Below are 24,744 nucleotides of genomic sequence, written 5' to 3'. Positions count from 1 at the left end.
ATTTTAATACTTTTAGATTTATAATATTAATTTAATAAATGAAAGAGAAGTGAAAGATACTATAAAAATGAAGAACTATGGCATGATTTCTTATAGTAAAACAAAAATAAATGTTAATTCCAAGAGAAAAATATAATATCTTAAAATAAATTATAATATTAAAATGCATTTGTTATTTGAGGGCAAAATGAAAATAACTTAATTCTAAAGTCATTTAAATTTATAGAATCCTGACACTACTAAATGGTATTTGTAAAGATATATGGGAGCATATATTCTTGGGCTTCCCTGGTGGCTCAGCTGGTAAAGAATCCGCCTGCAATACGGGAGACCTGGGTTCGATCCCTTGGTTGGGAAGATCCCCTGGAGAAGGGAAAGGCTACCCACTCCCATATTCTGGCCTGGAGACTTCCATGCACTGTAGTCCATGTGGTTGCAAAGAGCTGGACACGACTGAGCAATTTTCGCTTTCACTTTCACGGGAGCATAAATGAAATTAAACCAATGGATTAAATGATTTTTTGTGATTTAGAAATAAAAGATAATAGAAATATTGGGTATAGGGCTTCCCAGGTGGTTCAGTGGTAAAGAATCTGTCTCTCAATGTAGGAGATGCAGGTTTGATTCCTGATTCAGGAAGATCCTACATGCCTCAGAGCAACTAAGCCCGCACACCGCAACCATTGAGCCTGTGCTCTAGAGCCGGGGAGCCACGGCTTCTGAGCCCACATGCCTCAACTACTGGGGCCTGAGTGCCCTAGAGCCTGTGCACCGCCTCAAGAGAAGCCACTGCAACGAGAAGCCTGTGTGCCGCAACTAGAAAGGTAATTGATACGATGAATTTCGGTGGACCATGATAGTGCAGATTCGTCATGATTTGGGCCCTATGCAACGCGTCAGGTCCATGGATGAACTTTTTTCTTTTTCCACTTGAGACTTTCTATCCGATTTGTTGTGTAATCTTTGATAAACTATGATCCTTTTTGGGGGGCCTCGATAAGGTACTCCTAGTAACGTTTACTAACAGCCCTAAGAAGAACTTCCTCCAGTTTCCTTTGCTGTCTTTGCTATCTGCTTTCTTTTGTTGCGGTCTGCAGGCTTCCTGCCTGAGCTGAAAGTTCCACATGCAGAAATGCCCCAGACACGTCAGCTTTTCTAAAAGAGCCCCCATCCTTCTGGGCATGACAGTTCTCAGGCCAGGATGGATAAGACACTGGTGGGAAATGTCAAAACCAAAACCTCTGATTCCCTTTAGCAGAAATTCTGGCGTTGAGAGTTATGCCACCAGAGATTAAACTGCTTTCCCTCCCTCTCCTTTAGTGAGAGAAATTGCCACCAATATTGCCATCTGAAGTCACTGAGTGCTGTCTTTGTTGGAAGGGTGGGTGCCTGAGAAGTAACTTTTACTATTGGAAGGAAATAAAGGCCTTTTACAAACTGAGGGCTAACTTTGCATTTTTCTTTTACAAACTGAGGGCTAAGATGATTTGCTTCCAGACAGTGGCAGCAGACAGGGAGGAAGTGGGGGTGATGGCAGCAAGCCCTGGGCTCTGTTCAGACCCCCAGTGGTGTGCGGCTGGGCATGACTGACCACAACAGGCTGGGAACCTGGGGAGCCCAAGCAAGGAGCCCCTGGAGCAAGTTAATACTGGAGACTGGATGATGTTTTGGAAGAACTTGCACCCAGGCAGGGATGTGTCTTCCCCACGGAGAGGGCACCTGTCCACAAGAACGCAAGAGGCCTTCAGGGTCAACCCTTCAGGCAACAAGAGTCAGTAACCTGGGAATTCCCTGGCGGTCCAGTGGTTAGGACTCTGCACGTGCACTGCGGAGGATGCAGGTTCATTCTCTGGTCAGGGAACTACGATCTCACAAGTTGTATAGCTTAGCCAAAAAAAAAAACCACCAATAAGAAAAGAAAAAAGAACCAGTAACCCAAGTGGCACAGCCCAATCACAGCCCCCGCCACTCAGGAACCCCTCACCCCCTTCCCACTCCCCACTTCACGCTGGTGGCAGTAAAAGATGCATCCACTTGGCAGAGTCAGGAGAAGTCTGGACTGGGTGGAAGTGAATCACAAGCCACTTCAGGGCTGTAATTTAGACACACTGAGGCTGCTGGGGCCCTGGAGAAAATTCAGAGCCCCAGGTTTCATCCCCAGGAAGCCTGGAGCAGGGCCTAGAAGCCAGTATTTAACACAGTCAGGGATTTCTCCTGCCACGTTTCTCTGTGTCTCTCTCTAGACAGCCAATATTGCTCCCCAAGACTAAACCAAACTTTCCACTCACTTCCTTTTGACCCAGGCTGAATCCAAAAAGAGATGATCAGGTGGGTTTGCATAAAGACAATGTTGTTGTTGTTTAGTTGCTAAGTAATGTCTGATCCTTTTGTGACCCCATGGACTATATAGCCTGCCAGGCTACTCTGTCCGTGGATTTTCCAGGCAAGAATACTGTAGTGGGTTGCCATTTCCTACTCCAGGCGATCTTTCCCACCCAGGGATCAAACCCGGGTCTCCTGCATTGGCAGGTGGGTTCTTTACCACTGAGCCACCAGGGAAGCCCATAGTAGCCACACCTTCTCTTTTTCTCACAGTCCGCTTCCCTGCCAGCCTGAATTAAAGGCAACCTGCCATATCCCTCTCTGCCTACATGTGCTCACAGAGGAGCACAGGGTCACACCAACCATCCCTCTCACATCAGGCTAGTCCACACAACTCCAATTTCTTTAAATTCGTCAAAAAAGAGGAAGTTCTCTCTGTGATTCGCTGATGAGAGGCAGGGAGGCCATCAGGACTCCTTTGCCCTCCTCCCCGATTTCATTCAAGAGAATGTGGGGCTATTTAAACCAGCCGTTCTTTGGGGCATTTTTCTTTCTGTCACATCTGAGGCTCACTTACCATTTCGAAGCTTGAATCTCCAAACCAAAACGTCATGTGGAAGAAGAGTTTTCTCATGTTCCTTTTCTCTCTTTCAGTTCAAAAGGCTGCACTGGATTGTGAAAGAATAAGAAAAACAAATGGTAAGTTTCACGTACTTCTCTGTTGTACTAAAGCCGCTTTCACCGAAACGGTGAGACAGTCAGCTTTAATCGCGCACCGTCACGGGCAGGTTCTTCTGTGCTTTTTGATGAACAGCCAAAGAGAAGAGTTTTTCCACTTTGTACTGTTTAAAATGAAGTGATTTTAGGGAGGGAGTCAGAGAATCTTTCCTGAAACTAAGAAACAAAATGTTGAGCTTGTTTTTTTTTTAAACAATGAAATGGTTCTTTCTTTCTCTGTTGTTTTTTAATTAGAAAATCAACCCACAATTGTTGTAAAATAATTCAGGTGACACTAAAAACATATCCTGGGAGGCAGTTTATCATCATAGAGCCAGGCTGTTGCGGTCCTAACCTTGTTTCTATCCTTTTCCAGCTGGTAGTCTGGGCACATGACGAAAACCACTTTAAGCTTAATTTCTATCCTCTGTGAAGCGGGTCGGGGGCAGGGGGAATAAAGGCACCTCCCTGGGAGGGCTGTTGTGAAGACTGAGACAAGCCCTGTCCCTCAGCACAGAGCCGAGTGCATGGGGAGCCATGAGTAAATGTAGCCCAGGTCGTTGTAAAAGGTGAACAAACGTTCTGCTGTAAATAGATCCCCTCAGTCCCTCCCCCATCTCTGTGTCCAGAAGCAACCACTATTAACAGTCCTTTTCGCTCCAATATCAAAGCAAACAAACTCTTCTGTGACCTGTTTTTTTTTAAGTTAACACGTCCCAGACTTCTTTCTAAGAGGAAGTTGTAGATTTAGCTCCCTTCTTTTCAACAGTTGCATGGCAGTTCACAATAGGACTTAGTCATAATTCATTGAACCATCATTCCCTTATTTTATGCCTTATCATAGAAACCATACTGCAGTAAACGTCCTTTGTGGACACATGAGCGTGTGAGTTCATGTAGGATAAAATCCTAGAAGTGAAATGGCTGTGTTGAAGGCCATGTCCATTTGAATTGTTACAGCTAATGCTCAGTTGCCCTCCTAACACACTGAACTGGTGCATGTTCACCAACGCTGACCACAGACATGGGTTAAGTGTGAGTTTCTCACCCTCTCTCAGACAGTGGATACAATCAATTTTTTAAATTTTTGTCAATCTGATGAGTACAAAAATAATATCTCAATGTTGTTTTAGTTCGTGGTTGCCTCGTCACTCATAAAGCTGTGCTTCTTTCTCATGTTTGCTGACTACAAAAGCTCTAGCATGCCCATATAAAAGACATTTAGGGATGGCGATCTGGCTGCAAAGAGAGGTGAGGTCTTATCTTGAATCTGAGCTTACATAAGACTGAGAATATATTAATTGTCCAGATCAAAGTGTAGATCGCTGGCGTTTTTGAGGGGTCTAAACCCCTCCTCCACCCAAGCCATCCCTCGAACACTATTTCTTCTTCAGAGAATTACCTATTCATATTATTTGACCATTTATTTGATTGCCTTTTCCTTATTAACTTGCTATTGGTTTATGTATATTAGGGCTTCCCTGGTAGCTCAGATGGTAAAGAATCTGCCTGCAATGCAGGAGACCTGGGTTCCATCCCTGGGTTGGGAAGATCCCCTGGATAAGGAAATGGCAACCCACTCCAGTATTCTTGCCTGGAGAATCCCATGGACAGAGGAGCCTGGGCAGGTCCATGGAGTCCCAAAGAGTCAGACATGGCTGAACGACTAACACGTTTATCTTACGTATATTAAAAGAATCCTATGTGGGGAAACAGTGGAAACAGTGTCAGACTTTATTTTTCTGGGCTCCAAAATCACTACAGATGGTGACTGCAGCCATGAAATTAAAAGACGCTTACTCCTTGGAAGGAAAGTTATGACCAACCTAGATAGCATATTCAAAAGCAGAGACATTACTTTGCCAACAAAGGTTCGTCTAGTCAAGGCTATGGTTTTTCCCGTGGTCATGTATGGATGTGAGAGTTGGACTGTGAAGAAGGCTGAGCGCCGAAGCATTGGTGCTTTTGAACTGTGGTGCTGGAGAAGACTCTTGAGAGTCCCTTGGACTGCAAGGAGATCCAACCAGTCCATTCTGAAGGAGATCAACCCTGGGATTTCTTTGGAAGGAATGGTGCTAAAGCTGAAACTCCAGTATTTTGGCCACCTCATGTGAAGAGTTGACTCATTGGAAAAGACTCTGATGGTGGGAGGGATTGGGGGCAGGAGGAGAAGGGGACGACAGAGGATGAGATGGCTGGATGGCATCACTGACTCGATGGACGTGAGCCTGAGTGAACTCCGGGAGTTGGTGATGGACAGGGAGGCCTGGCGTGCTGCGATTCATGGGGTCGCAAAGAGTTGGACATGACTGAGCGACTGATCTGATCTGATCTGATCTGATGCTTATTTATGTTTTAAGTACATTCTTCTAGGCTTCCACTTGTCTTAATTTTGCCATGGAAGAGTTTAAAGTTTTAGAATAGTTATTTCTTTCAGTCTTTTCTTTATGGTTCCTGTTTTGTCGGTCTTACTTGGAAGACCTTTTCCAACAGATGATATAAAAATGTTTCTGTGTATTTCTCTTAATTCTTTTATAATCTTAAATTTTAACATTAGATTTTCTGATGAGGGTTATTTCTTCCCTTGGCATTTTTAAATAATAAAATACAAACACATAATCTATCAGAGATTACTAGGATTGTGGCAAAAAGAGTCAGAAGGCCGTTTAGAGAGGCTATAAGAATAAAATAAGTTTAAATAGTGTAATAGGTTGAGACACATCAAATATGTTTACATCTATGAGTTCACAATGATTCTTAAACAAAAATAACGATAATAAAGGAGAAACATCTCACTGTTTTAAGATACTAGGAAACCAACTCATTATTTTTTAAAATTGGTCAATAACAGAAGAGAATCTAGTATTTATCCTCCCTTTTCTAGACAAACCGATCCACAGTGTAACCAAAGAGTTGACAAGGGTATTTCTCTTTAGATAATTATGGGTTATAAATGAAAAAGAATTGGTATATCCCCATTTTGCAACCTCTAATGAAATTATCAGTGTGCACATGTGTTCTCAGGCATGTGTCTGACTCCTTGTGACCCCATGGACTGTAGCCCACCAGGCTCCTCTGTCCATGGAATTTCCCAGGCAAGAATACTGGAGTGGGTTGCCACGCCCTCCTCCAGGGGCATCTTCTTCACCCAGAGATCGAATCTGCATCTCCTGCCTAAGCAGATGGATTCTTTACCACTGTGCCACCTAAGAAGCTCAATGAAATAATGTTTCTGGGTAACCATCATCAAAGCCTGCTAACAAACAAAAAAAAGAGATGATCAGACATTATGTGCCTCCTAATGGAAGTACACCTACCCTCTAAGTTGCATTCTTGCTAAATAAAAGCTAATCTGAATTTCATCAAGCCTCTGGACAGGAGATAGAAGAACATGATAAAGGAGCACCATGGGAATGTAATTAAAGAAATCCAGACCATGGAAAACACTTCAGAACAAACAACTTGCTATTTTCAACAGATAAAGTACCGGGGGAATAAAAGAGACGGAAAGATCTATCGATGAAAAAAGACATAAGAAACATTTCAACTAACTACAACAGACCATCATGGATCCTAAAAGAAAAGTCAGACAGTTGGGGGAATTTGAACAGTAACTAGATATCTGGTAATATTTTTAAAATATTGTTAATTTTCAGGTGGGATAATAGTATTGTTATTTTTACCAAAGAGTCCTTACTTTTTAGAGATTAAAAACTATTAATATGAATGTCCTTCAGCCAAAGATCATTGGAGACACATGTGTAGTTGAACAAAGTTAGGTTTTGAGGGAAAATGTGTACCATGGGAACGAGCAAGAGGCATCCCAGAATAAGATTTGTGTTAGGTAACTTGGAGGAAGATTTGAGGCAGCAGGGTTTACTCTGAATTGGATTCTCTCTCTCTCTTTTTAAATTTATCTAGTTACCTGACCAGGTATCAAACCCAGGCCCCTGCATTGGGAGCATGGAGTCTTAGCCATTGGACCACCAGGGAAGTCCCTGAATTGGATTCTTTTAGCAAATGGAAACAACAACACGATTGGGCATCTTAGTAATTCTTATCTGATACCCAGCGTGAGACTGATGCATGAAGCAGAGCCCCCAAAGCCAGGGCTCTGGGACAAACTAGAAGTATAGGGAGGGGAAGGAGGTGGGGGGGCGTTTCAGGATAGAGGGACACATGTATAAGTGCTGGCCAATTCATGTTGATACATGGCAAAAACGATAACAATATTGTAATTATCCACCAAGTAAAATAAATTAATTAATTAAAAATAAAATAAATAATTCTTATCCGAAAGATAAGCAGTGCAAGACAAAAACCATGACTGATAAAGAAGCAGCTGTCAACCGTACTAGCCAGTTTAGAGGGATATTTGGCCATTTTTGTGTTTTGGACGATGTTCACATCCTCATCTGTGTTTAGACAGGAGTCATCTGGTCGTTTTGTCTCGATCTAATATGGTCATAGGGTGGCCTTGTTTGGTACCAGGGACCAGTAAGTTCCAAGCCAGAACAAAAGAGCTCGGTGAGGTCACCCATCTCTCACTGGGAGAGGCCTCTGAAGGTGCGGAGACTTCCTCACACACTGTCCAGCCTGGATGCGCAGGCAAGAAATGCCCCCCACCTCTGGGAAGTTCGCCAGGAAAAGAGGGTCTCCGCCACCTCGACCCACAAAATGTGGCTTGACAACCGTGGGGTTATTATCATTGGACGGTAAAAAGGACTTTCTCTTGTGTTATTTTGTTTTCCAGAATTGCCTTCTCCAAGTTTGTACTCACAAACGGACACAGTCATGAGGGGTCAGAATGTATCTCTATCGTGTTTCCAACAGAACAAATCACTAGAGATCACCTATTTTTTGTTTCGGGGTGAGAAATGCCTGCAAACCCAGGATGGAAAAGATGAACCCGTGACTTTTAACCTAACAGTGTCAGAAGCCCATGATCTGGGTCCCTACAAATGCAAAGTCCAAGTTGCTAACTGTTCAAAATACAGTCTTCCATTCAACTTCACATTTGCCGGTAAGTAAAACACTTGTTCGGAGAAGGCAATGGCACCCCACTCCAGTACTCTTGCCTGGAAAATCCCATGGATGGAGGAGCCTGGTAGGCTGCAGTCCGTGGGGTCGCTAAGAGTCTGACACGACTGAGCGACTTCACTTTCACTTTTCACTTTCATGCATTGGAGAAGGAAATGGCAACCCAGTGTTCTTGCCTGGAGAATCCCAGGGATGGTGGAGCCTGATGGGCTGCCGTCTATGGGGTTGCACAGAGTTGGACACGACTGAAGCGACTTAGCAACAGCAGCAGCAGCAGCAAAACGCTTGTTACTCAGGGGCCCTGTGATTTGGGGGGATTATTTCCTGTTCTAGGGTGGACTCTCTGTTCTGCTGGTTAACACTCTCTCAAAATCCTAGCATATGTGTTACTGAGATCTTGTTTAAGAAACAAGATCATTTGTTTCTTAATAATTCCATTTCACTTTCTCTCCCAAAGACGTTTAGCCATTTCAGATGATAGTCTGATGGCCTAAGACTAAAAGTCTTACATCAACAATTGAGAAAGTTGTTGAAATCCTTTCTAAATGCTTTTCTCTGGATTCTTGTCATATAGGCATACACACAAAAAGAGACTTTTTCTCTGAAGATTCAAGTAAGAAGTCTTGGAATCAGTGTTGGACCCTGTGGCAAGGGCCTTCAGAGCCTCAGACTTTCCCCAGCTCCTTCTCTTTACGATGGCCTTTGGCCAGCACTCTTTCCACCTAGCCACCTCTTTCCCTGCCCTTCCCCCACTCTACCCACAGCTTGTGGGATCTCAGTTCCCTGACCAGGGCTTGAACCCGGGACACAGCAGTAAAAGCCCAGGATCCTAACTGCTAGGCCCCCAGGGAACTCCCCAACCACATTTTATCACTTTTACATTTTTCTCTCCCATCTTCCCACCCCAAGCCTCTCACAGCCTAGCATTAATGGCCTCATCCATGACAGTGACCTTGATATTGGACTACTGGGAGAGGAAGAGAGGGTTTTCAGGTAATATGTGTACCTGGAGTCTTCCAAACAGAGGACCCCTGGCTTACTGATCGAGTATTTGGGTGATTCTCTGGGTCTGTGCTCTCCAGCACGGTAGCCACTAGCCACATGTTGTTATTTAAGTTTCAATTCAAGTTAGTTAAAATTAGGTGAAATTTAAAAAATGCAGTTCCTCCATCTTGTTAGTCACACTTCAAGCGCCCAGAAGCCATGAGTGTGGGGTGGCTGTTCTATTAGACAACACAGACACAGAACAGATCCATCATCACAGAAAGTTCTATTGGATGTCTCTACTCTAGGTCAATGATTCTTAGCTTTTTAGAGTATAACCATTTTAACAATGTAATGATAGTGATGGATACCTTCCCCGAGATGTTTTCAGGAGACTACCGAAGCAAACATCTGCACAAGACTATAAGGGATGCCATGGACTCTGGATTAGAGCCATCTCAGGGACCTCCCTGGCAGTACAGTGGTTAAGACTACAGGCCTTCAGTGCAGGGGGCACAGGTTCATTCTCTGGTCAGGGAACTAAGAGCCCACATGCTGTGTGGCTCAGCCAAAATTTTTTTATTTAAATAAAAAAAAGAAAGAAAGAACCAATCATCTTAGGACAAATTTGAACACAAACTCAATTGAAGCCATAACTGTAAAAGAAATGTAAAAAGACAACCATGTAAACAAGGTCTAGGATGTGGCGCATAATGTGAGGGCAGTGTCCTCGCTGATAATATTCTCTGGTGGTCAGATTCCTGCTGGACTGGGCAGCCTGGATTTGCAGAAAAAGCAATGCAAGGGGCATCAGGGAACCCATGTATACCCCTAGCTTCCTGTGCAAGGCTGAAGCCTTAAATCAATGGTTTTTAAAAAAAAAACAAAAAAAAAACCCCAGTCCTCATTTCCTGAGCATCTGTCCCACAGACAGGTGTACAGTCTTCCCACATCCTGTCTTCAAAGTAAATGCATTAGCTTCCTGCAATGTGTCTCCAGCAGTGATTACACTGCCTGGTAGAATTTTTTTATAGATTATAAACCTGTATCATCTTCATTTAGGTCAGACTAGGAGAGTTATGACCAACCTAGGTAGCATATTCAAAACAGAGATATTAATTTACCAACAAAGGTCCGTCTAGTCAAGGCTATGGTTTTTCCAGTGGTCATGTATGGATGTGAGAGTTGGACTGTGAAGAAAGCTGAGCGCCAAAGAATTGATGCTTCCAAACTGTGGTATCGGAGAAGACTCTTGAGAGTCCCTTGGACTGCAAGGAGATCCAACCAGTCCATTCTAAAGGAGACCAGTCCAGGGTGTTCATTGGAAGGACTGATGCTGAGGCTGAAATTCCAATACTTTGGCCACCTCGTGCGAAGAGTTGACTTATTGGAAAAGACCCTGATGCTGGGAGGGATTGGGAGCAGGAGGAGAAGGGGACGACAGAGGATGAGATGGCTGGATGGCATCACCGACTCGACGGACATGAGTTTGGGTGAACTTCGGGAGTTGGTGGTGGACAGGGAGGCCTGGCGTGCTGTGATTCATGGGGTTGCAGAGAGTTGAACACGACTGAGTGACTGAACTGAACTAAACTGAACATCTATTGAGTGCCTACCCCATGTGAATAACTGTCTTGCATGCTGCCAGAGTTTCGATGATACCTAAATCAAGGTCTTGTTCCCAACTCAGTAAGGGATATGAGCCTTGAACACAGATTCATTCTTTGATCCACTCATCAAATATTTAATGATATCCCCAGTGTGCCAAGCCCTGGATATACATTAGTTCCTGCCTTGGTGGAGCTTATAGTCTAATTGAGGAGGCATGAAACCCAAATACCCAGTCAAATAAATTCATAATCACAAACTGTGTTTATGGTTATAAAGAAAAAGAAACTGGCACAGTGATGGAGAAAAGTTGGGGAGTGGGTGGTGAATGGGGAGTGACTTCCTTAGATAGGGTAGTTGTGTGCATGCTAAGTCAATTCAGTCGTGTCCAACTCGACTATCAACTGTAGCCCGCCAGGTTCCTCTGTCCATGGAGATTCTCCAGGCAAGAATACTGGGGTGGGTTGCCATGTCCTCCTCCAGGGGAATCTTCCCGACCCAGGGATCAAACCTACATCTCTTAATGTCTCCTGCATTGGCAGACGGGTTCTGTTTTTTGGCTGCCCAGGAGTCTTAGTTGTGGCATATGGAGATCTAGTTCCCTGACCAGGGGTTGGACCCCTAGAGTCTTAGCCTCTGGACCACTAGGGAAGTCCCGGCAGATGGGTTCTTTACCCCTATTGCCACCTCCGAAGCCCAGATAAGATAATTATGGAAGGACTTTCTAAGGGGATGGCATTTCAGGGGACCCCTGAAGGATGAGCAATGATTTGCTACAGTGAGAGAAAGAAGGCTCTAGTCAAGGGATAATACCCTGTGCTGGGGGCTCCACCTTGAGGAAGAACTTGGCTGTTGGGAAGGGTGTAATACGCCACTGGTATGGCTGGAGGTCAGATGAGGGGACGGTGAGCTCAGGTGAGACTGGAAAGGGGAGGGGAGAGCCAAGTCAGGCCTATGACCCCATTTATCATCTTTGAACTTAATTCTTCCTGGGTGGGGCAGGGCAAGGGTAGAGGTTGGGGATTGGCTGGGAGGCTTCTGCAGTCATCCAGGAGATAAACAGTGGGGAGATGGAGAGGAGTGGACGGGGTCAGAACAGACTTTGGAGGGAGAAACAACAGGACTTGCTGAGTGATTAGGTTTGGAATCATAGGTAGTAAAGGTGAGGAAGGAGTCAAGAATGACTCTCAGGTGTCTACTGTGATCAGCTGATGGACAAGGAGTGGTGTCGTTTACTGAAAGGGGCAAAAATAGAAGTTGTTCAATGGGTATAAAACTTTGGTTAGAGTTAACAATGCTGTACTATGCACTTAAAACTTTAAAAAGGTAAATCTCTACAAATGACCCAGTTTCATTCATTTTTATGACTGAGCAATATCCCATTGTATATATGTACCACATCTTCTTTATCCATTCACCTGTCATTAGACCTATCAGCTGCTTCCACGTCCTGGCTATTGTAAATAGTACTACAATGAACATTGGGGTACACATGTCTTTTTGAATTATGGTTTTCTCCAGATATGTCCAGTAGTGGGATTGCTGGGTCATATGGTAATTCTATTCCTAGTTTTTTGAGCAAACTCCATACTGTTCTCCATAGTGGCTGTATTAATTTACATTCCCACCAACAGTGCAAGAGGGTTCCCTTTTCTCCACACCCTCTCCAGCATTTATCATTTGTAGTTCAGTTCAGTTCAGTCGCTCAGTCATGTCCGACTCTTTGCGACCCCATGAATCGCAGCACACCAGGCCTCCCTGTCCATCACCAACTCCCGGAGTTCACCCAGACTCACGTCCATCGAGTCAGTGATGCCATCCAGCTGTCTCATCCTCTGTCGTCCCCGTAGACTTTTTTAAAAAAGTACTTATTTATGTATTTGGCTGCATCAGGCCTTAGTTGCAGCACATGGGGTCCTTGTTGCATCGTGCAGGATCCTTCACTGTGGCGCACAGGTTCCAGAGCCCTGGGGTTCAGTAGTTGGGCTCCTGGGCTCAGTGGCCTGGTAGCACATGGAATCTTAGTTCTTCAACCAGGGATTGAATCCATGTCCCCTGCTTTGCAAGGTAGATTCTTTTTTTTTTTTTTTTTAAGGTAGATTCTTAACCATTGGATCAGCAGAGAAGTCCCTATTGTTTGTAGAGTTTTTGATGATGGCCATTCTGACCGGTGTGAGACATGGATGGACCTAGAGTCTGTCATACAGAGTAAAGTCAGAAAGAGGAAAAAAAAAAATCATGTATTACTGCATATGTGTGGAATCTAGAAAAATGGTACAAATGAACCTATTTGCAGGGCAGGAGTAGAGACTGAGACACGGGGAACAGATGTGTGAATATGGCAGGGGTGGGATGAACTGAGATATTGGGATTGATGGTATGTGCTCTGCCACATGTGAAACAGATAGCTAGTGGGAACCTGCTTTATAGCACAGGGAGCTCAGCTCAGTGCTCAGGGATGGGGGTGTGTTAGAAGGGAGGTCCAAGAGGGAGGGGCTGTATGTGTACATATAGCTGAGTCACTTCATTGTACAGCAGAAAATAACACGTTGTAAAGCAACTATACTCCAATTTAAAAAAAAGAAAAAAAGAATCTACTGTATAGCACAGGGAACCCTACTCAATACTCTGTAATGACCTATATGGCAACTGAGAGAGTGGATGTATATATACGTATAACTGATTCAGTTTGCTGTACAGCAGAAACTAACACATTGTAAATCATCTGTGACCCAGTTAAAAAATCGTTTAAAAAAAAAAGAAAAAAAAGGAAGGTAGATCTCATGTTAACTGTTCTTAGCACAAAAGAACTAAATGAATGACTGAATGAATAAAAACATTTTTAAAAAGAATATAATTTTAATAATGTTTATCTACCTAGCGATTGATTCATTAACTAGCAGATTAACTAGAGTTCAGTTTCAAAAGGTTATGTTTGAGGTGGCCAGGAGACATTCAAGTGGATCATGAAATAAGGGGCAGAAATATTAGTATGAGGATGGGATCAAGTGCTGCAGGAGACAGAAGAGGGAGAACTTTCGCCTGGAGGGTTTAGGAAAAGTTTTATGGGGAAGGTGGCATCTGAATGAGCCTTAAAGGACTCCTTTAATTTAAAAAACAACTGATTTATGGAAGAGTTACAACTCCCTTCCCTTAATCACAATGATGCTGTGATGCCCTTTACCAGTCCTTTTACAAACTCTGAGGGAAGTTTACATCTTTCCACTAAATTTAGATATCAACCCTTATTCTAGTTTGAATCATCTTATCTCAGAGAGAAGTCCATGCTCTCTGCTCCATCATGAATATGTCAATTCCTGAAAATTGCAGGAAGTAGATTTCAGTTTTTCGTAGGAAGAACAGTCTATTGATGCTATTCCCAAACAAAGTTGCTCTCTGAGGCTCCCATCCCTGGGTACCACTCTGTCAAGGATGCTGCCACCGGGATTCCTGCTCAGGGGAGGGAGGGATGGAGCAAGAAGACGCTAATTTGTTAGTTTCTTTCCTTTGACTTAAACAATGAAACATGTTTCATTGTTTCTGCACCCAGTTATTAAATTGGCACACTATTGTTAAAAACAAAAGTATCTGCTTGGGAGCTGGCCCTGGCTCTGCCATTTATTAGGTATGTGGCCTCTGAATTTCAATGGACTCATCTGCAGAATGGGCATAATGCTGTCCACCTTGTGTGCTGTTGTGAAGTGAACCAAGGTAATGTGGGTAGTGACCCCAACACATGAAGGATACTCAACGATTATCTTTCTTTCCCTATAATCCTGTTTCATTAAAGAACTATATAACAAATTACAGAGCTGGATTCTCCCATGAAGTATGGTATGATCTGACAGAGCCCACCAGATTCACTCGTTTCTGGTCAAGAATTTCTCTTAACTCTATTTATCAGGGTTACTTCCCGTTTCGGGGAGGAACTAGAAGATAATTGTACAGCTGAATTCTATAAATGACAGTACTGTGAGAAAAGATGATATTTTTAGACTTTCTTGATTAAAAAAAAGACACTGTTATCTTACAAGGATTGGGACTAAAAGCACCTCTTAACTACATACTTGGAGCTGGATCTTTGACAAAATTATACCATCAACCACAAACAAATAGTGAATTCTGATAAAAGGCAAGTTTGTACTCCAGCTCCTCAAAGCAGAGAGACGCTCTCCCCTCTCGGGCTTTCTCAGGGCCTGGTTCATACCAGGATACATGGGGTTAACCACATACCTATTGATCTTTCCCCATGGAGTTTCTTGCGAGCAGCTTGACTTCACAAGAGCGGTGTTGTCCATCTTCGGGTGAACAGACAGGAATAGAGTAGGATTTCCATCCATGTTTGTGGACTGAGTGAGGGAACCCAATCTGCTCAGCCATTTAATGTGCACTTTCATTTTTTTAGACCCAGTGACTGCACCAGTGCTGAACATTAGCGTCATTCAAACAAAAACAGACCGATATATAACGCTACGCTGCATCTCATTCAACGGCTCTCTGCCCATCGATTATATTTTTTTTGAAAAAAACATCACCATATCACCAGTTATTTCCAAGGATGTAAGGAAGCCTGCTGAATTTAACATAACCAAGAGTAACACTGTGGAAGTGAAAGAGTACAGGTGTAAAGCTAAAAACAGATTGCCTGACCATGCAAAATACAGTAAACCTGTCACCATACCCTCAACAGGTAAGGGCTACCTGAATTCGTTCAACAGGGTCTAGATTTACTTCCAGAAACTGCAGCCTCTCCTCTGTCCACCATTTCCCACTTTGCCCACCTGCTTCTAAGTACTTTTTCTTCTGTAGGGTCCATTCGCTCTGATGGGGCTGCTTTCTGCCATAAAGGAACCATAGAAAAACCTAGAGAGTGGGGCAGGAAGAGACCTTTAGTAAGACTTCCTGAACTGACTCTGTTTCCTGCTCAGGTTCTTAGCAATCACATTAGAATTTGTAACTCTCTTTGTTTTCACTTTCTTTTTTTAAGCACTGTTTTTATATATTCATTTATTTTGACCATGCTGGGTCTTCATTGCTGCGCATGGGCTTTTTCTAGTTGCAGCAAGTGGGGGCTACTCTTCATTGCAGTGCACGAGCTTCTCAGTGCAGTGACTTCTCTTGTTTGTGGAGCACAGGCTCTCTGCACGTGGGCTTCAGTGGCTGCAGCACAAAGGCTCAGTAGTTGGGGTGAACTGGGCTTAGTTGCCCCACGGCATGTGGAATCCTCCCGGACCAGGGATCGAACATGTGTACCGTGCATTAGCAGGCGGATTCTTACCCACTCCACCACCAGGGAAGTCCTGCATCTCTTGAAGCTGCTGGGGTCTCTTGATTTTCTTGTGCTTTTTAAAATCATTTAAATAAAAACTCACTTCTAACACCGGTACCTTCCTGCTTGGCTGTTGAATGCCTTACTGCTAACGCTTGGTGAATCTAGATTTCTCTATTGGGGGCAAGAGCGGCTCCTGTCCCAGTCTTGTGTTTCGGAAGGCTCTACCTGGATTCTTCTCAGCCATGCGCTTTCCAATAAGCCTTCCATAAGCCATAGGGATGCCTGCCTGGACCTTGTATCTCTACTTTTCTGTACCTCACTCTAGGTTCCTAGACCTGAATTCCCTACCCCATCAGATCAGAACCCACCTCCCAGGGCCTATGCAAGTCTCTTTCCCAGCTCGTCCTCCCAAGGGTAGACCACCGTGAGGATGTGAGCACTCCTGGACTCAAGCCAAGGGAGCTGTCTGTGGGGGCTGAGGGACGACACTTGGCCACGCAGGCAGGGGCTGTCTATGTGTCTGTCAGGTTCCTTAGGGCGCAGATCAGAGCCTGGGTGGGAAGGGGCCAGGCCGGAGCTAGAGCCGGCTCTCTTTACACTGTCATGTTCCAGCGCAGAGCTCCGAGTCTGAGGATTCCAGATTTAAACCTTCCCTTAGGGACTTCCCTGGCCATCTAGTGGTTAAGACTCCATTTCCAATGCAGGCAGCATGGGTTTGATCCCTGGTCAGGGAACTGGGACCCCTCATGGTGCATGGCCACAACGTTTACAAAATAAAAACCTGGCCTGATGAAGGGACACTGGTAAGGCGGGAGGAGAAAAAAAAATTAGGTTAGCAAGGGTAATAGGCATCAGATCAGATCAGATCAGTCGCTGAGTCGTGTCCGACTCTTTGCGACCCCATGAATCGTGCATTCAAGGGCATTAAACACCTCATCCTCAGAAGATCAGAGCCCACATCTGGGTGTTCAGTAAGTTCTAACAAGTCAGGCGGCCTGTTGGAGTCAGGCCCCAGAGTCAGCCTTTTGCTTACAAGTCACCGCCTTCCATTCACTAGCTGTGTGACCTTAGAAAAGTCACATACTCTTATTTAATTGCAAAATGGGAACTTTACTTGAGTCTTATTCTACTTAATTGTAAAATGGGAATAATACCAATGAGATACCTAAGGCAATGCATGAAAAGTGCTTAACACAAAGTCTGCATATAGTCAATAATAAGTGACAGCTGTTGGGTAACATAGATCATACCGACATGACTAAAGACTTTGCCTGACAAATGGCCAGGCTGTTCTCAGATTTATGACCCTAATGATGTAGACAACAATCTGTCTGTCAAATGCTGTGCTGCTTTTTTTTCTTTGTAAATAACCCTTGGTGGAAGGTGGACTTGGTATGACTTTTAGAACTTCATTGACAACTTAATTCTCAGATGGTGCAGGTGTCCACATAGGGCAGGGACCCAGGTTTCATGGTATCTCGGCTAACTTGGGAGACAGTCATGATCGACCTTTCCAGAACATTCCACAATTCAGTATCATTGGAAAAGCAGGTTGTGCAGTGACCAGTGAATGCTGTCTTCTTCTTCTTTCAGGAGGAGACTGCAGTCCATTCTGCCTGCAGCTCCTGCTTCCGGGGTTATTACTGGTGCTAATAGTAATCATCCTAGTTCTGGCATTTTGGATGCTACGAAAGTACAAAGCAAGTAAGTTCCTTAGGAGCTTTGCCATTGTTTTCCCTGGTGGCTTAGACAGTTAAGAATCTGCCTGCAATGCAGGAGATCTGGGTTCAATCCCTGGGTGGGGAAGATCCCCTGAAGACGGGAATGGCTACTCACTCCAGTATGCTAACCTGGAGAATCCATGGACAGAGGAGCCAGGCGGGCTATAGTCCTTGGGGTCGCAAAGAGTTGGACACGATTGAGCGACTAACACTTTCACTTTCCCTGGATTTTGGAGACAGACAGAAGGGGAGAGGGTAAGGAGGAAGGGAAAGGAGAATCAGAGATGGGATGTGAAGAAAACGAAAAGAGAAGGAAAAGGTGCAAAACGAGAAGATAATGAAGGACTTCCTGAACTGCTCACATTTAGCACAGTTCTCTTTTCTCTGGTGAAGCCTTCCCTATTTAGATTGCTTGTGGGCGTGTTTCCTGTGCAGTCACATGGGGCCCCGTGCTAAGAAGACATTTTAATGCTCTGCTGTCATTGTCTTAAAATTTGTAATACCTTTTTACCTTTTTTTAAATTTTTAAAAAATTGTTTTTCAAAATTGTGGTAAAATATGCATAACAACAGAATTTACCATTTTGGCCATTGTTAAGTATACAGTTTGGTGGCATTAAGTACATTTACATTCCTGGGCTACCATCACCAGCCATCCACTTTTTCACTTTGCAAATATGACACTCTGTACCTGTCAAACGGTGTAAGTCCCTATTAACTTCTCTCTCCTCCCAGCCCCTGGCAAACACCATTCCGATTCCTGTCTATTCTGACTAATAGTCTAATCTGACTATTTTAGAAATCTCATGTAAATGGAATCATACCCTATTTGTCCTTTTGTAGGTGGCTTCTTTCATTTAGCACAATGTCCTCAAGGTTCATCCATGTTGTATACATGTCAGAATTTCCTTCATTTTGGGGGACTTCCCTGGTGGTCCAAGGGTTAGGACTCTGCATTTCCACTGCAGGGGACACGGCTTCAATCTGTGGTTGGGGGTCTAAGATCCCCCAAGCCTTGCGGTGCAAAAGATTTTTTTCTCCTTCATTTCAAAAGCTGAATAATCAGTTATATATATGTGTGTATATATTATACACACACATGTATACATACATAACACATACTTTGTTTATCCATTCATTCATCCATCAATGAACTCTTTCTTCAGAAAAAATTCCTAGAAGTGGAATTGCTGGATCGCTTTTTTTTTTTGAGACTCCTCCATACAGTTTTCCATAGTGGCTGCGTCAATTTACATTCCCACCAACAGTGCATGACTTTCCTTTAAGCTGCATCCTTTTTTTTTTTTTAAGCTGCATCCTTGTCAACACTTGTTACTTGTTAACTTTTTGATGGTAGCTATTCTGAGATGTGTGAGGTGGTATCTCTTCGTAGTTTCAATTTGCATTTCCCTGATGATGAGTGATTTTGAGCATCTTTCCATGTGCCTGCTGGAGATCTGTATGTGCTCTTTAGAAAATGTGTATACAATTCCTCTGCCTGTTTTTAAATTGGGTTGTTTGGTTTTTTGATGTTGAGCTGTATGAGTTCTTTGTACATTTTGGATATTAACTCCTTATCAGACATATCATTTGCAATATCTTCTTTCATTCCGTAGGCTGCCTTTTTGCTTTGTTGATAATTTCCTTCACTGTGCAAGCTTAATGTAGTCCCATTTGTTCATTTTTGTTTTTACTTCTCTTGCCTGAGGAGACAGAGCCCAAAAAAATATTGCTAAGACCAGTGTCAAAAAGCATACTACCTATGTTTCCCTTTTATGTGTTTTATGGTTTCTGATCTCACATTTAGGTTCTTAATCCACTTTATTTTTGTAGATGGTGTGAGAAAGTAGTGCAGTTTGATTCTTTCACATATAGCTGTCCAGTTTTCCCAATACCATCTATTGAAAAGACTATCTTTTCCTGACTGTATATTCTTACCTCCCTTGTAAATTAATTGATTGTATAAGTAAGGGTTCATCTCTGGACTCTCTAGTCTGTTTCATTGACCTATGTGTCCGTTTCTGTACCAGTCCCATACTGTTTTGATTACTGTACCTTCATAGTACAGTTTGAAATTAGAGAATATGATACCTCCAGCTTTGTTTTTTTCTCAGGATAGGTTGTTTTGTGTTTCCAAACAAATTTTAGAATTATTTGCCTAAGTCTGTGAAAAATCCCATTGTTAATTTGACAGAAGTGAAGTGAAGTTGCTCAGTCGTGTCTGGCTCTTTGCGACCCCATGGACAGTAGCCCACCAGGCTCCACCATCCATGGGATTTTCCAGGCAAGAATACTGGAGTGGGCTGCCATTTCCTTCTCCAGGGGATCTTCCCAACCCAGGGATCGAACCCAGGTCTCCTCATTGCAGACAGATGCTTTTACCGTCTGAGCCATCAGGGAAGTCTAATTTGACAGGGATTTCATTAAACCTGTAGACTGCCTTGGGGAGTACAGCCATTTGCAGTATTAATTCTTCCAATCCGTAAGAATGGTATATCTTTCTATTTGTTTGTTCTATCTTCAATTTCCCTCATCAGTGTCTTATGGTTTCCCAAGTACAGGTCTGTTACCTTCTTGGTTATATTATTCCTAGGTATTTTATTCTTTTTGGTACAGATAGGATTGCTTTCTTGATTTCTCTTTCAGGTAGTTCATTGTTGGTGTATAGAAATGCAACTGATCTCTGTATATTATTAATAATTCCATATACTGTGACTTTAGCTGAATTCATTTATTTGTTTCAATAGCTCTAGTTCTTTGGTGGTGTCTTTAGGATTTTCTCTATATAGTATCATGTCATCTGCAGTGACAGTTTTACTTTTTTCTTTCCAACTTTGATTCCTTTTTTTCTTCTTGTCTGATTGCTGTGGCTCAGACTCCCAATACTATTGTGAATAAAAGTGGCAAGTGTGAGCATTCTTGTCTTCTTCCTTATCTTAGAGGAAATGCTTTCGGCTTTTCATCACTGAGTATAATGTTAGCCATGGGCTTGTTATATATGGTCTTTATTATGTTGAGGTATGTTCCCTCTGTACTCACTTTGTTTAGTTTTTATCATAAATAGATACTGAATTTTGTCAAAAGCTTTTTCTGCATCTATTTAAATAATCATATGGCTTTTATTCAATTTGTTAATGTGGTGTATCACACTGATTGATTTGTGGATATTGAAATGTCCTTGTATCTCTGGGATAAATCTCAACTGATCATGGGGTATAATTCTTTCAATGTATTATTGAATTTGGTTTGCTAATATGTTGTTGAGGATTTTTGCATCTACATTCATCAGTGATATTGGCCTGTAGTTTTCTTTTATTTCTGGTGTCTTTGTCTGTCTTTTGTCATTTGGGTTTTTGTTGTTGTTGTTTGTTTTAGGCTGCACCAGGTCTTAGGTGTGACACTTTGGATCTTTTTTTTTTTTTTTAGTTGCATCATGTGGGATCTTAGTGGCACCACGAAGGATCTAGTTCCCTGACTAAAGATTAAACCCAGACCCCCTGCATTAAGAGCTCAGAGTCTTAGCCACTGGACCACCAGAGAAGTCCCTGTCTTTGGCTTTGATAGCAGGGTGATACTGGCCTTGTAGAATGAGTTTGGAAGGGTTCCTTCCTCTTCAATGTTTTATAGAGTTCACTTGTGAAGCCATCTGGCCCAGGGTTTTTGTTTGTTGGGAGTCTTTTGATGATTGCTTCCATTTCATATCGAATGGTAATTGGTCTGTTCATATCTTCTATTTCTTTCTGATTTAGCCTGAGGAGGCTGTATATTTTAGGAATTCATCCATTTATTCTAGGTTGTCTGTTTTATTGGTGTACAATTGTTTATCTTAATCTCTTACGACTCTTTGTATTTCTATGGTTATCAGCTGTAACTTCTTTCATTTTTTTTTTAAATTTCTTGGACAATATAATATGGAATTTACTTCCATGGAGAATTCTCAGTGAAGTCCTATAAAAGCATTCTTTTTTTTTTTTTAACTGAAGGATAATTGCTTTACAATGTTGTATTGGTTTCTGTCATACAACAATGCAAATCAGTCATAACTATATGTACATCTCTCCTTCTGGAGCCTCCCACCCATCCCCCACTTCTTTCATTTTTTATTTTATTTATTTGAGCCCTGTTTTTTCTTGATGAGTCTAGCCAAAGGTTAATCAATTTTGTTTCGCTTTTCATAGAACCAGCTCTTCATCAATCTTTTCTACTGTTTTATTTTAGTTGTTATTTCACTTATTCCTGCTCTAATCTTAATTATTTCTTTCCTTCTAACTTTTCTTCTTTCCTTTGGGTGTAAAGTTGGGTTGTTTATGATTTTTCTTGTTTCCTGAGATAGACTTGTATTGCAATAAACTTCCCTCTTAGAGCTGCTTTTGCTCGGTCCCTTAGATTTTGGATGGTTGTGCTTCCATTTTCATTCATCTTTGGGTATGTTTTTTTATTTCCTCTTTAATTTCTTCAGGGACTCATTGTTTGTTTAGTAGTATGTAGTTTATCCTCCATGTGTTTGTGGGTTGTTTTTTTTTTTGGTAGTTTTTTTTCTTGTAGTTGATTTCTAGTCTCATATGTTGTGGTCAGAAAAGATGGCTGATATGACTTCAATCCTCTTAAATTTATTACATCTCATGCATTTTTAAAACTAGTCTCTTCCTACAAAAATCCGAGGATCTTACAAAAGTGGAATTAATATTCTTGAGTACTCGCCAGGGCTAAATGGAACTCAGTTGGGTAATTTAGTATCTCTTGCAGATATTAAGAAGCTTTTTACAGGCTATTCTTTTCAGTGAAGGGTTATCTCTGGCCATCTCAGGCACAATCTAAGAGGCCAAGGGTGTTATTTGCAGATCTGAGAACATAAATCAGAAGGACTCCTGGCTTGAAGCAGCAGATGCTACGGTCTCCTAGCTGAGCCCACGATTTCCCTTTAATAGACAACACTTCAGGCCATCCGAGAAGGTCATTCTTCCAGAACTTTGGGGAATTCTGCTCCATGGAGGAGCAGGGGGGGAAAAAATGTGGCTGAATTGGTTTATTTTAATGATTTTGCACCAACTTACGTAGGAAAAGCTATGAAAGATAGTGCACCCAGAGTCTGCAGAAATATACCCATGGAAGCTGGAATATATGCAAATGTCCGTGAAAATCAAGCAGGTAAGAGAATTTTGTTTGAGATTTTGGTTGGTTTGGGGTTTTTGTCTTTTACATTTTTTTTAAGGTCAAACACAAATGGTAAAATACTGAAGAAGCTGAGTATAGCGTCTCCCTCCCGCCCCAACACTCAATCCCACTTTCCACTTTAAAGTCCTTCCACAGATATTTTATGTGTGTTTTAGCATCTAAATAAATGGTAGCAATGGTAGCATGTCATAGATATGCCATTCTACACCTGATTTTTTCAGTTAGCAACATATCTTGGAGACTTTTTTTTTTTAATATCACTTCAGAATGATCCACACTGTGTTCCAATCACTTTTATGATCACCTCTTAAAGCTGGCATCATTTACTGCTTTATGGTAAACAGACCCAGCGCCTTGGCCAACAATGAGAACAACCCCAGCCAATGTGGATGCTGACTAAGGGCCAGCCATGTTCCAGGCACAGTGCTAAGCGACTTATCTGCTCTGTCTGGTGCAAACACCACTAACTCCCAAATTATTTCACCCCCATTTTACAGATGAGAAACCTGTGCCAGGCTTAGAACCAAAGCAATGTGTTTCCAGTGCCCAAGATGGTAAGTACTCTGCAAAGTCCAGAAGCGACATGCCATTGCAAGGGTAGCCACTGCCCTCAGGAGATCAGAGATTTGGACCACAGACCCAGTAACTCTGTTTCTTGTCTTTTACCCAGGGGCTGAATACTCCCAGGAGATACATTATGCTGACCCCGTGTTCCAGCAAGTGGCACCAAGAGATCAGGGTGAGCCACAGTTTGGGATAGGAGACACTGTTGAAATGGTCAGTGGTTTCTGTGAGGCCATCATTGGCTTTAGGAACCCAAGGATGGGATGGACAGGGGCAACATTCACGCCCTAGGACACCAATAGCAACCAGCACCACAGCGCCTAATACATTCCATCAGGACGTGGGCAGATGGGGAGGAGGAAAGGATGTGGTAGGGAGTGTATCACATAAAAAAAATCCAGAGAGAACAATGCAAGTGCACTTCTAAAATGCTTTCAAGAATAAATCACATAATGTAGTCCACGAAAAAAAGATAGTTCATACTTGGTTTTATCTGGCCCCCCAGCTACCAAAATAGAATTTTAAAAGAGCTTCTATAGATATATATCCAAGATTGAAGGCAAAAGGAGAAGAGGGCGGCAGAGGATGAGATGGTTAGATAGCATCACCAACTCAATGGACACAAGCTTGAGGAAACTCTGGGAGATGGTGAGGGACATGGAAGCCTGGCATGCTGCAGTCCACTGGGTCGCAAAGAATCAGACATGACTTAGCAGCTGAACACCAATGACAACATCCTAAGTTTACTGAATTATTTTCTCTTCTATATTACAGAAAACAGTAATAATTCTAAAGATGGATACGTCTATTCTGAACTCGTCCTCTGAGATTTAAAGACGTAGGCTACATCTCAGGGTAAGATGCTTTTTATAAAGCTGATTTCCTTAAAGAAAAAGCAAACTTGATTGATACTTTAAAAGGTTTCACCTGGTTACCCAAAGTGACTCGCTGTTTTTCATGCATAAACACTATTCCTTTGGCTTTTTCAGGTACATACAATCCTGTCATCAGACAAGAGTTTTGTTAGATGGGATCCTAATGGCAGTTTTTACATGCTTTTGCCATTTTTTGGCAAGGACCATTTCCCCCATTTCCACAGCATTTAATAAAGAATAATTTTTTGACCACTGTGTTCTTCATAAGTGCATCCTGGAAGCTTACAACAATCATCTCCCCATCCCCATGCCCACTGAAGTTTCAGAAGCAAACACACAAAGCAAAAACCATGCCTGAATTCCAAAACAAAGCTTGGTGACCTTGAAAAGGTGTCTGAAGAAAACAGCGCCTGCAGTCACCTCTGGAGAAAGGCAAGATCACTCAACGAGTACACATTTATTATCCA

General features: G+C 42.6%; 1 protein-coding gene across 2 annotated transcripts; it reads left to right on the top strand.

The window, feature by feature from the left end:
• Nucleotides 1–2,736: 2,736 nt before the first annotated feature.
• MILR1 (mast cell immunoglobulin like receptor 1) lies at nucleotides 2,737–24,526 on the top strand. Of its 2 annotated transcripts, XM_006049438.3 has the most exons (9): nucleotides 2,739–3,021; nucleotides 7,793–8,062; nucleotides 15,077–15,361; nucleotides 17,537–17,647; nucleotides 22,722–22,811; nucleotides 23,336–23,392; nucleotides 23,509–23,577; nucleotides 24,177–24,257; nucleotides 24,392–24,526. In XM_006049438.3, exons 1-8 carry the CDS (start codon nucleotides 2,934–2,936, stop codon nucleotides 24,227–24,229), a joined length of 1,023 nt encoding a protein of 340 aa, XP_006049500.1. In that variant the 5' UTR covers nucleotides 2,739–2,933; the 3' UTR covers nucleotides 24,230–24,257; nucleotides 24,392–24,526. The 2 variants fall into 2 exon arrangements, with proteins under 2 accessions (XP_006049502.1, XP_006049500.1); XM_006049440.3 differs by lacking the exon at nucleotides 17,537–17,647 and having other exon boundaries at nucleotides 2,737–3,021.
• Nucleotides 24,527–24,744: the final 218 nt, after the last annotated feature.

Source organism: Bubalus bubalis, chromosome 3, assembly GCF_019923935.1.
Source record: "Bubalus bubalis isolate 160015118507 breed Murrah chromosome 3, NDDB_SH_1, whole genome shotgun sequence".
NCBI lineage: Eukaryota > Metazoa > Chordata > Mammalia > Artiodactyla > Bovidae > Bubalus > Bubalus bubalis.
Note: the sequence above shows the minus strand (reverse complement) of the source record. Positions and strands in the feature narration are given on the sequence as shown.